The 12525-nt window shown below is 60.3% G+C and overlaps 1 protein-coding gene across 2 annotated transcripts in view; it reads left to right on the top strand.

The window, feature by feature from the left end:
- TAFA5 (TAFA chemokine like family member 5) overlaps positions 1–12201 on the top strand; it is a 151132-nt gene extending 138931 nt beyond the window's left edge. For both annotated transcript variants that reach the window (XM_041756827.1, XM_041756828.1), the window contains exon 4: positions 11286–12201. In XM_041756827.1, coding sequence (XP_041612761.1) covers positions 11286–11294 — 9 coding nt within the window. In that variant the 3' untranslated portion in view covers positions 11295–12201. The remainder of the gene's footprint in view (positions 1–11285) is intronic.
- Positions 12202–12525: the final 324 nt, after the last annotated feature.

Below are 12525 nucleotides of genomic sequence, written 5' to 3'. Positions count from 1 at the left end.
CCAAGTCATGGATTGAACTTCCATAGAAGAGAAATGTGGCAACCTTCTTTTCCAGTCATTTTACATTATATTAAAGATGTAGCAAAAAAAAAAAAGAAGTTAATAATGACCGTAGCAGCCAGCACCATCCTGCAATGTTTTGGTCAAATAGGGACAGAAAGAGGAAGGAAGGTGTGTAATCACGCTTGTGCAGCCGTGCACAGGGTCTGAAGTCAGGCTGCTGGTGGAGCTCCCGTCCCCTGGCTCTCGTGCCTCAGTGTCCACATCTGTGAAATGGGCAGGATGCTGCTCCTCGCTTCCTAGGGCTGCCTTATGATCAAAGGGGCTAGAGCGGTAACGCTGTCCAAGTGGAGCCAATGCGTCCCCGACGATAAAGTCCGCGCATCGTAGTCGTTGGATCGCATTCTGAATGTTGTGAGGATGACACACGGTGTGTTTGCAGGCATGGTGAGAAATGGACTTGGGTATTCTCGTGCCTTTGAATAACTTTAGTTTTAAATCAGGAAGAATGGAGGGACACCTGGGTGGCTCCGTGGTTCACCATCTGCCTTCAGCGGAGCCCGACACAGGGCTGCATCCCACGACCCTGAGACCATGACCTGAGCTGAAATCAAGAGTCAGACGCTCAACCATCTGAGCCACCCAGGTGCCTCAATAGCGAACTTTTAAAAGAAAGACATGGACACGATCATTCACTGTATATCTGGCAAGACCATAAACACACGCTCTGAGCTCTGTTGTGTGCAGATTTTCTTGTTAGAAAGTATATCTGTTAGGAAGAAGGAAACCCAGCCTGTGTTGGGGTCTCAGATTATTCAGGAGTACATACATGGCAAGTGTATTGATCACTGAATCTGCAGGCTGTCATTAAATGTGATTTTCTAAAAAAATAAAATAAAAAATAAAAATAAAATAAAATACATCCACGAAGGCAAAAGAAACAAAAGCAAAAATGAACTATTGGGACTTCATCAAGATAAGAAGCTTTTGCACAGCAAAGGATACAGTCAACAAAACTCAAAGACAACCTACAGAATGGGAGAAGATATTTGCAAATGACGTATCCGATAAAGGGCTAGTTTCCAAGATCTATAAAGAACTTATTAAACTCAACAGCAAAGAAACAATCCAATCATGAAATGGGCAAAAGACATGAACAGAAATCTCACAGAGGAAGACATAGACATGGCCAACAGGCACATGAGAAAATGCTCTGCATCACTTGCCATCAGGGAAATACAAATCAAAATCACAATGAGATACCACCTCACACCAGTGAGAATGGGGAACAAGGCAGGAAACCACAAATGTTGGAGAGGATGTGGAGAAAGGGGAACCCTCCTGCACTGTTGGTGGGAATGTGAACTGGTGCAGCCACTCTGGAAAACTGTGTGGAGGTTCCTCAAAGAGTTAAAAATAGACCTGCCCTACGACCCAGCAATTGCACTGCTGGGGATTTACCCCAAAGATACAGATGCAGTGAAACGGGGGGACACCTGCACCCCGATGTTTCTAGCAGCAATGTCCACAATAGCCAAACTGTGGAAGGAGCCTCGGTGTCCATCGAAAGATGAATGGATAAAGCAGATGTGGTCTATGTATACAATGGAATATTCCTCAGCCATTAGAAACGACAAATACCCACCATTTGCTTCAACGTGGATGGAACTGGAGGGTATTATGCTGAGTGAAGTCAGTCAATCGGAGAAGGACAAACCTTATATGTTCTCATTCATTTGGGGAATATAAGGGAAGGGAGAAGAAATGTGTGGGAAATATCAGAAAGCGAGACAGAACATAAAGACTCCTAACTCTGGGAATCGAACTAGGGGTGGTGGAAGGGGAGGAGGGCGGGGGGTGGGGGTGAATGGGTGCCGGGCACTGAGGGGGGCACTTGACCAGATGAGCACTGGGTGTTATTCTGTATGTTGGTAAATTGAACACCAATAAAAAATAAATTTATTTAAAAAAATAAAAATAAAAATAAATTTAAGATAAAATTAAAATAAAATAAAATAAAATAAAATAAAATAAAATAAAAGTGATTTTCTGGGGTGAAAATTACCAACCTATCTCAGGAGTGGAAAGATGGGAACGTCCCCCAGTAGAAATCCCAGACAGAGCTGGTTTAGGAGACACGTTCTCGAACCCATTGATCTGCAGGTATCCTATCCCCAAGTACTGGAAAGTTGCCTGGTTCATTGTGGGGGCTGGTGGAACCCTGACACCGGAGTGTCCCCGAAGAGTGCACATGGAGCCAGCGTGTTCCACAAGGACCTCGAGCCTGTGACTTGGTCCGGCAGTGTGCCAGCCTTGGGCTCGTTCAGCCAAGTGCCCTTGAGGCCCCCGGGAAACCCCATATGGCCTTGGGGTTGTGGCCACATCTGCGATGCATCCCTGCACAAGGTAATGGTGCAGGGAGTTCTGCAGCCCTCGAAAACAAGGCAGAAGGCCACCACACTGTAGATTTATATGAGATTAAAATTCATTTTTACATTTAAAAAAATTTTTTTTTCATTTTTACATTTTAGAATCAGGAAGGGTGACCAACCCCAAAGGATGACCGGATAAAAATGTGCTCTGATTCAGTAGGTGCTGAAAAGGGCACCAGGCAGGCATCATGTCCGTCTGAAATGAAAGCCAGCATTGCCCTTATAGCCGGCCCCCTGTCCTGTTCACATGGGGACCAAGGCAGGCTGCGTGCACAGGCCTGCAGACATTCCCGGGGTGACCTTTTGGAAGATCTGGCAAATGCAATCACATAATTATTTGATATGAGAAAATACAATCATTATTACAGATGAGGTGCACAGGTGCTTCCAGAATTCTGCAGGAGCAGCTGAAGTGCCTTGAAAACTAATTAAAGAGTTTATTAAATTGGACCAATTGTGAATACAGAAGGCTCTCCACTTGGCATTCATCCCGCCGTACGTCTTCGTAGACAAACACGTCGCAGTCTAGATCAGAGGTCCGCAAACTGTGGCCTGTTAGCCAGATCCGGCCCCCTTACCTATGTTTATAAATAAAGTTTTATTGGAATACAGCCTTGTGTCCACAGGAGAGGTCGAACGAAGTCAGCTGTGCTCTTACCTCCGGGCAGATACGTTTCAGAAGCGTAACGGTTTAACGAAGATGCGTAAATAAAACCAACCTGAGTAAATGAGAGGGAGGAGGGGTCTCTGCTGAAACCCAGCAGGAAACGTATGAAATAACTTGGGTAAGAAAAGCTTGGTCACCTGTATAAAGATAATGGCAGCGTCTTTCCAGGAGAAATTTAAAGCGATTTGAATCAGTAAACAAAGCTGTCACGTGCGTACCAGGGTAAAGTCGGGGGGTGCCCAAACCCTGTGCCGTTGTCTGTCCTTTCAAATTTGAATTTTAGATTTAATACAGTTTCATTCTGGTCCCCGACGACATCTTGGGAACATTACGAGTGATTCTGCGTCTTATCTGGGAGTGTGGGCCCGCCGCAGCATAGGAGGGCTTTGAGACAGAGGCCACCCCGATGTCCGCATCCCACCGGGTGAGCGGGTGACGCTTGTGAGCAGCTGAGCCCCGGGCTGCACCCCTCTGGGGACCAACCCCTCTTGTCCTTGAGACAGGGACAAGGCTTGTCCCCATCCCACACACGCACTTACAACCTGAGAGTGTTGGTCCTCCTCCTGTTATGTTCTGCTCCACAGAGGGGACCGTGTGGCCCCCGTTGTGGGGAGTGGACTGTGGGGTGCGGCGAACTGCACAGACCAGGGCAGAGGTGGTGGTAACAGGCTTCATATCTGGGGGTAACTGGACCTGGAGCCTTACTACCACCACCTTCCACGGATTTTCCTGCAGACAGGACCGTGGTGCCCCAAACAGTGGGGGCCGCTGGAGAAAACGCCAGGGAATCTCTGGGTTCGGGTTGTAAATCCAGCCTGGAAAATCCAGAAAAACCACAGGCACGCTTGTTGCTAACCACGCGTACTCAGATGCTGTTCTGAGCAGGTGCGTAAATCCACCTGTTCAGGCCCAGGCGCCTGTGAGCTACAGACTATTGTCATCCACATCGTACAGACGGGGATGCGGAGCCACGGAGGCGCCAAGTCCTGCCCCGCGGTTGGCCGGACACCGAGGGCCCAAGGGGCAGCCCAGACTCACCTCCATGTCCCAAACCCACTTTCACAGAAGCAGAGGCAGGTGAGCTGCCCGACTGGCTTCAGTCCATGTGGCGGAGGGACGGCTTGTGGGTGCAGAGGAGTAGAGCCCACGAGGACAGGGAGCCCACAGCCCCGGATGGGAACGGCCAACAACTGTTGGAAGAGAGGTGCCCATCAGGGAGCGGTGGCGGACGCCCACAGGAGGTGCTCGTGGGGGTGGGGGGCTCCACGCTGGCCGTGGAGCTCGCTGCACGGAGGCACAGCCTCCACCCTGACAGTGTGATCATGGGGCAGTGAGGCTGCAGGCAGGCAGCGGCCTGGCGGGGCTCCACGTACTGCGGGCAGTGCCTGGTCCAGCCTCGAGGTGACCTCCCCACCGTGCAGGGCTGCTTTCCCCCAGAGGGAGACTGGGGAAGGGCTTGGATCCTGAGCTCCCCGAGCACACCAGGCCACCCTCAGCGCTACGGACGGCAGATAGCAAGGTGGCAGCTGCAACGTTTCTGGTGTCATCTTTGAAGAGCGCCACCCGCCCACCCTGTCATCTCTGCGTCCCCTTGATCCCTCCGCCTGTGAACGCGGGCCTCGGATCTGCTGCCGGCCGGGCTGCCGTGCGGGGCTCACAGGGGCAGCTTCCCCGGATTAGCGCAGGCGAGGGACGGACTTCAAAGCCGGCACTGCCTTGGGGTCAAAGAGGACAGGAATCCAGTCTGCAAAGCCTGTCCCCAGTGGTCGACACTCCCTTTGGAAAAGCTGCGTGGCGAGCTGGGCTCCTGTAAACACACACGAGACTTAGGGGAGGGGGAAGGCCGGTCAGTCCTGCAGGCAGCGAGCTGGAGGTGCCAGCGCGGCAGGGAGGGGGCTCCCGTCCTCCCGGGGGGATCATAGGCGAGGCTGAGCGGACTCTGTAGCAGCCCCGAGGGGACTCAGGGTCAGTGTCAGCCTGGGGTCCTCACCCAGCAGGAATGCTTCCCTGGAGGAGCCGGGCTGCACCTGGGCAGGAGGCTGTGGGGGCCCCAGCCTCCCAGGACCCCCCCAAATCAGCATCCGAGGGACGAGTCCTGGGACCTGCCTGTCTGACCCACCAGCAGGGCAGATGCAGCCTGGGACCTGGGGGCCTGGCTCAGGGTGGACGGTCCTCACCTGCCAGCTGGATGCCGAGTGGGGGTTTCCTCCTCCAGCAGAGGTGGCGTGTGCAGGACCCTGTGTGGCAGGGGAGGGGGGGTGTCACCTTGGAGACGCACGAGGGGTCTGGCCTGGGACGCCGTCTGCAACGGAGTCCTCTAGCAGGTGCAGCGGGGCTCAGGCGGGGGCCCTGGACCGCGCGCCACCCATGTCTCCTAAACACATTGCTTTTTTTTAATTAATTAATTTATTTATTAATTTTTGCATTGCTTTTATTTAAAACGTAAAATGCAGTTTACGAGCCGAGTTTTCCACGTAGGGTGTCCCCGGTTTTCTGTGCCACATAATGCGTCACTGCAAGCAGCAGCTAGCACGACTTGGGGTGGCCCTGTCCCGGCTCTGCGGTCGGAAGCCCGGGACTGAGGTCACAGGTGCTCACTGGGTGAGGGCCGGGCGGGGTCTCTCCTGTGGCTCTGGGCAGACCCAGCTCCCTGCAGCGCCTGGCGGGGGCCACTCCCAGCGCCCTGTGTCACCTCCAGGGCCTGTCCTCTTACGCGCAGGCCCACGGGTGGCGTCCTCACGGGCTTCCTTGCACTGGCATCATCCCTGAGCTCAGCTTTCCGTTTTTAAGAAGTAGGATAGGAACTTGAAGCTCCTTATGAAACTGGAGCAGGGTCCTTCTGGATCTTCAGAGCCGTCTTCCTCCGCAGCCCCAGCAGCGTCCCGCGAGCCCATGACCCGAGGCTGTGCTGCTGGCTGCCCGCACCCTGGTGGCCAGTGAGCTGCGCCTGCAGGCCAGGGGACTCGGGCCGCGGAGAGCGGCGCCCTGACAGTGGGACTTCTCCAGCTTCTCCAGTGAGAACAGGCATCTTGGGTGGGCTATGCCCCTGGTGAAGTTCCTCTGTTTGGGACCCGAGAGACCAGCCTCCTGTTATTTCCTTAGGGGGCCCCGCGGACCCACAGGAGCCCAGACGGCAGCCTGGCCACCCCGGTGGTGTCGCGCAGGGAACGTATGCACACCGGCCTCCATCCTCACGTTCTCTGCTCCTATGTGGAGGGGAGACGTGGTCGACCCCTTTTTAGATTCCCATTTAGTAGAGGTAGAAACAGCCCTTTTCCCAAGGCCACACAAGCAGGAAAGGCCCGGACACTTCATAAAACCCCAGATCCTGCCAGTGATGGAATCAGGGCACGAGGCAGTTCCCAGGCCTTGCCCTGCAGGGAGCCAAGGGGGAGGCCTCCGCGGGGACCCTCCTGTGGGTGTAGACCTGCCTGGGACGTTCGAGCAGGGCGGGAGGGGGCTCCCTGCCTCGTGGCACAAAAGGGCTGCGTGGCCGCGGGACCCAGGCTAGAGCAGCTGGCCGCTTGCCCCACCAGACGCTACTGTGTCCAGGTGCTGGGTGTCGGCAGCCAGGGTGGAGGGGATGGGGGCGAGGGCGGGGGCTACCAGGGCAACACAGCTCAGATGTCTGCAGCGGATCAGTTGCCCCAGAGGCGATGCCGATGCTCAGAATGACTAACAGGGACGCACATTAAGGCCGCTGTGGCGAGGGGCTCGTGGCAGCTTCATCCACGGCCTGTGTGCTTGCTTGCCCGTCCTCCGGGCACCCTCACGCATGGCATGTGTGTGCACACCGCCCTGCATGCCCCGCATGCTTCCGCCGCCGTCCGTGCCCGGGCAGGCGAGTGCTGAGTCAGCCTGCGGGGACCTGCCTCTGAGCCTGTGCTGGGATGGCCGCGTCTGCGTCACGAGTGGGAGTCTGATTAGCACCAGAGATGCTGACTTGGAGACTCACTGGGCTCCCCCCCAGGGGCTGTGGGTAGCCCTCCCACCTCCTGTTCAACCCTGACCTGCATAGTGAGATGCCCGTCACCCACCTGTGAGCTCAGACCCCGGGACAGGTGGCAGCGTACGGGCCTTGTAGACAAGGGGCCGCTCGCAGGCCTGTCCCGAGCTTCAGGGGGGACGACACACGCCAGCGCCAGCCGTGGGCTGCGGTCACAAGGGGGCTGATCCCATGGCACACCAGGAGCCAGGGACAGGCGCCCCATCCCGGCTGCCCTGTGCACCGGGCCCTGGACGCCCCAGACAGTGTTGGGCCCGCGACAGCGTTGGGCCCGCGGAGGCCCTCAGGGGAGGCCTGGCCGGCTCCGACCAGCGGCCACAGCCCGGGACTGATTCCCCAGAGCCTGCGGGCTGCCGTGTGTCGGGGGTCCTCGTGGCTGGCTGCCCGGGTCAGGGGACATGTCACAGAGGAGGGGCCTGGCCCAGGACCTCGGGCGATGAGGGGCTTCCTCCGTGCCCCTGAGGGTCCCTGGGGTGGCCGGAGAGGGCAGGGTGCTGTTTCCCAGGGGACAGCGGAGGAGAGGACAGACGTGGCTCTCAGGCTGCCGGGGGACCAGGTTAGTCAGGCCGCAGGGCAGAGAGGCCCCCATGGCCTCCTCCCCACCCAAGGCCTTGGGTAAATACCCGCGGGGGCGCAGTAGACAGTTACCTTCCACCCGGGGAGGGGTTGTCCACGTGCACGTGCACAGAGCGCCCGGCACACCAACGTCCTGTGCGGGGTCCCCAGTGCTGCCGGCCCAGCAGGGGCTGCGTCCTCCCGGCCCGGACGCACCTGTGTTGCTTGGAGTTGGAAGAGAGGGTGTGTGTGGGGGGGTGGTGGCCGGGGGCTTCTCTGAGGCCATGAGCTGGCTGTGTGACCAGAAGGCGCCGCCCCAGCCTCGGTGTGCTGTTTGGTTGGTTTATTTGGTTTATTATTTTTTTTAAAGAGTTTATTTATTCATGAGACACACAGAGAGAGGCAGAGACACAGGCAGAGGGAGAAGCAGGCTTCCTGTGGGGAGCCCGACACAGGACTCGATCCCAGGACCCAGGATCACTCCCTGAGCCGAAGGCAGACACCCAACCACTGAGCCACCCAGGGATCCCCTGTTTGTTTGTTTTTAAATAAAGAAACAAGTTGCAGCTGCCCTGTGGGTTTGGGGAGGACACAGGGCCTGGGCCTGGCTGTGAAGCTTCAGGGAAACTGGATGGCGGGGCATGGGTGGGATGATGCACCGCCCTTCCAGAAGCTTCTTCCCTGGCTGTGCCTTTATCTTCTCCATGGCAACGGCGCTCCTTGTCCTGATCTTGTCGGCACCGGGGGCCGCCGCCTCTGTGTCTCATGCCTGCTGTTTATTAGGACCTTTTGTGCGGGGCTCCCGATCCAGGACGGCGTGCTCCTTCACCCGGAACACTCGGCCCCACCGGACATCACACTCGAGCCTTTAATGAGGAACAGAGAAGGCCGCCGTCGGACCCGCAGGGGCTGGGAAGTTCTGTTTTCTGAACGATGCTTGTCGTGTCCGAGTACCTGCCCGTCACCATGGGGAACACGCGCTTCCTGGGGTGGGGCTGTAGGGACGCCTGGGGCGGGCAGATGGGTGTCAGGTGTCGTGAGGACCCTCCAGGGGCCAACGGGGCACATGAACCACCCGCCGGGGGCTAGGGCCTGGCCAGAGAGACCCACCTGCTGACCCAGGGGCCGTGTCCGGGGTCCAGGTGAAGAGGGTCCCCCAGCCTGGGCGAGCTCTCAGGAGGCAGGGAGCTTCACGGGGGACTCTCCCCTCGGCCCCTCCGAGCCGGGGGGTCATGGGCTGTGCTGCTCCCTGAGCAGGTGGGGGCTCAGCCGTGTGGCCCCAGGAGCACGGCAGCCCGGACGGCAGGAGGGCCCCCCGGGGTCCCCAGACTGGGCCATAGGCCAGCATTTCTGACGAAGGGGGCCGGGGGCCAGAGCAGCCGACCCAGCCCATCCCCCATCTGCTACCCCAGGTTCTGTGGCACGCTGGTGGCCGTACAGGCCCCGAGACAGGCCTCCGGCTGAGCGTCCCCGGGGCCAGAGGCTCTGCTGGTTCCTCCCAGCACCTCTGAGGACCTGCGTCCAGCGCCTGACCCCGCCACCGCAGCTCTGCAAGACGGGGTCGCTGCGGCTCTTGGGGTCCCCCTCCTAGCCTCGTGGGGGCCATGGGCGCGGCGAGCAAAAGCAGGAGGAGATGCTGCATCGTCACGGAGGCTCCAGGTGCCAGGGTCGCCCAGGTCCCGGGACAGCGGCCCCCGTGGTGGAGCCCTGGGAGGCACCGGTGTCGCTGGGGACAGCGATGGGCTCCTCCTCGGGCCCACGGAGTCTGGGCGTCTCTCGGGCTGTGGTGCAGCCCCCGCCACGCCGACCACGTGGAAACCGCGCCCGTCGTTGAGTCTCGAGGGGGCCACTCTGAGCCAGAGAAAACACGGTTCCAGAGCGAGGCCGGGGTGACACGGGGGCTGAGGCCTGAGTCCGGCGCCGTCACTCGCCGTGAGCATCACCGTGGCCCCTGCTTGGCGGTGAGACGCCCAGGAGAATCCAGACCACAACGTTACAAGCAGGGGGACCCCGTGGCCCTGAGAAACGGCGAGGACATGGGCAGGACCATGTTGCCTAAAGCCGGGAAGGAGCCGCGGGTGACAGCCGTCCTTAGCGTCCGGGACAGGCGTGCTCGGGAGGCCACGAGCCGGGCCACAGCCCCGGGTTGGGGGGCCTCACAGGGAGGACGGGGCGGCAGGCAGGGCCCCTGTCAGGGCAGGCTGGGGCCTGGGGGTGGGGCAGGTTGGATCTGACCCGGGGGATGGGGACCCGAGGGTGCCCTGGGGGCAGTGGGCTGGCTGTCCTGTGCACTGCCCAGGGGCCGCGGGGGACGGGTGCAGCCCAGCTGTCCCTGCGAGAGGCCTCCTGCGCCCTGGGGCAGCTTGGGGGACCCAGGTGTCCAGGGACAAGGAAGATGAGTGAGGCGTGGACAGGACTGGCCCCGGGCCCGGCCTGAGGACGGCGTCCCCACCACCCCTGCACTGTAAACAGCTCGGGGCAGCCGTCAGGGGGGCCGCTCTGCAGGTGGGCCTGCGGGGAGAGGCCAGGTGACCGAGGACGCCTAGCACCCAGCCTGGTGGGACCGAGAAGTGGAGGGAAGGCCGCAGAGCGGCCAGTGCAAGAGGACGGGGACCTGCAGTGCGGGCGGAGTTTGGGGGCAGTGTGGTGAGAGCCCAGGCAGGTGAGACAGGGCCAGGGTGCTCAGGAGGGCTGGGGTGCGGATGGGGCCAGCTGGGGGCGGGAGGTGCCAGGGCATGGACAGAAGACGCTGACCTGGGGTTGCTGAGGGGCCTCCCCCACCTGCCAAGGACAGGCCCGCCCATGCTGTGTCCCATCTCTGCCACGTGGAGGGAGGGGCATGACACCCTCCTCTCCCCCGACTGGGGGCCCCTGTGTGGAGACTGCCCAGCAGCCCCTGAGCCCCTGACCTGAGCCCAGGGATCCTAAAACTCACCAGGACCCCGGGATCCCTGCCTCAGACTGGGGTCACCCTGAGGGGTGACAGGAGCCTGGTGGGGACCTGGGTCGGGGCCTGTGGTGTGGGGTGTGCTGCTCTGTGCAAACCACACCCTGCTTTTCTGCCTTCGTGGTTTTCAGGGTCGTGTTATTCTCACCCCAGAGCAGCAGCTGGGGACCCCCATGTGTGCTCCGTGGCCGCGAGCTCGTGTGCTCAGTCTGACGGGTTCCCAGGGCTCCGGGGGGCAGGGGCCCAGTCACCAGGGGTGCACATGCCACCCCACCGCCGTGGCCTCCCGTGGGCTCCACAGTGTGTGACGCACACACTCCCCTCACTTGTCACCCTGCAATTATGCGGCCCCTGCTGTGTACATGGCGCAGAACAAGAGGCTGTTGGGGCAGCGGGAGGGTGGGCCTCAGAGCCAAACCCTGCCCAGTGCGGGGCAGAGGACACGTGGCTGGTTCACTGAGCCCGCGGCGCTCAGGGCAGGACCCCCCGGTCGTGCCCAGGTCGGGGGGAGGCAGGGTCCCCGTGGGCCGCCCCTGTGGCAGGTGTGCCCGCCCGGGTCTGGGGAGGAACAGGACTGGCCTGTGATGCGTGCGGCCGGCGGGTGCGTCCCGGGCTCGTCCAGTGCCCGTGGGGACTGCGGGGTCTGCGGGGCTGACGCTCTCTTGTCTCTTTCCTCAGGTCTCCTGACAGACGCCGCCCCCCAGGGGCCCCGGGAGTGGCCTTGGCTCCCCGGCGCGTCCGCACCTCGACCACGGTCCTCCGTCCACCGTGGATGCCACCTGTTCTCCGCCACCCGCCCACCCTGTTTCCGTGTAGCCCGTCAAGGACAGCCCGCCTCCCTGGCGTCGTCCTGAGCTGAGCGCGTCCGCCGCTGCAAGGAGTCCGGCCCGGGACACACGCGGGGGCCCCGAGGGCGTCCGTGGGAGCCTGGCCTCAGCCGCCCTCCCGGGCCTTGGCGAGGAGGACGAGGCGGCGGCCGCAGCGGCCCAGCCCGGGAGTGGCCGTCGGCGCCGGGCCCGGGGGAGGACTGGCCCTTGGGCCCCGAAGCGGCCTCGCCTTGTGCCCCAGACTGTCCGAATCACTTTTATTTTCGTACCCTTTCAGCATACTCGATAGACCAAAGAGCAAAATCTATTTTAACTTGGACTCGCCCTCACCGTCAGAGTCTGTGGGTTCGACTGGGGGACACGGAGGCTGAGATCCGCCCGCGGCCCCGGCAGGGCGCGGAGGGCGGCCCCCGGCAGACACGTGCCCCCCACGGACACTGCGGGGCGTGCTGAGAGGGGCCCAACTGGGGCGGACCCGTGGCAGCACCCCAGGCCCGGCCAGCAATGCCCCCAGGCCGGCCCCGCGGGCGAGCGCCCCTCGCCGGGAACGCGGACCGGCCGCACGCGGCCGGCCCCGCTGTACTTAGATGGACTTGACCGACTAAAATCACTTTCTGTTTTAACCAGTTACACATGCCTCTCTACAGCTCATTTCTGATAGTGGGATAATCCAGTATTCGCCGCGAGCATGTTGGGTCTCCCGTGACTGCTGTCTGCAACGACGCACCATTTAGCTCCAGAAAGCAAATTAAAGAAACCTAAAGTAACACTTGTTTGAAAGAGATCATTAAATGTATTTTGCAAAGCCTAAAGTTATATATTTAACAGTTTTTATATGTTGTATATTTGTAGAAAAAAATCCTATTTAACAATTAATGTGGTCGCCCTGCCCGGCCCGCGCGGCGGGCGGGAGCGCTGGCGTCTCTGAAGGGCTGCGGGGCGGGTGCCAAGGGCCGGACTCCGGGGACAGCAGCCGAGGACGCGCCTGACGCCGCGGGGAGGTGGCCGTCGTGCGCGGTCGACCGTGGGCCCAGGCGCTGCTCCCTGTCCAGCCCGGCTGCGGGGAGGCCCAGGGGTCAGGTGTCGGTCAC

This window comes from Vulpes lagopus, chromosome 5 (assembly GCF_018345385.1).
Source record: "Vulpes lagopus strain Blue_001 chromosome 5, ASM1834538v1, whole genome shotgun sequence".
NCBI classification, from domain to species: Eukaryota; Metazoa; Chordata; class Mammalia; order Carnivora; family Canidae; genus Vulpes; species Vulpes lagopus.
This window is presented reverse-complemented; position numbering and strand designations above follow the sequence as displayed.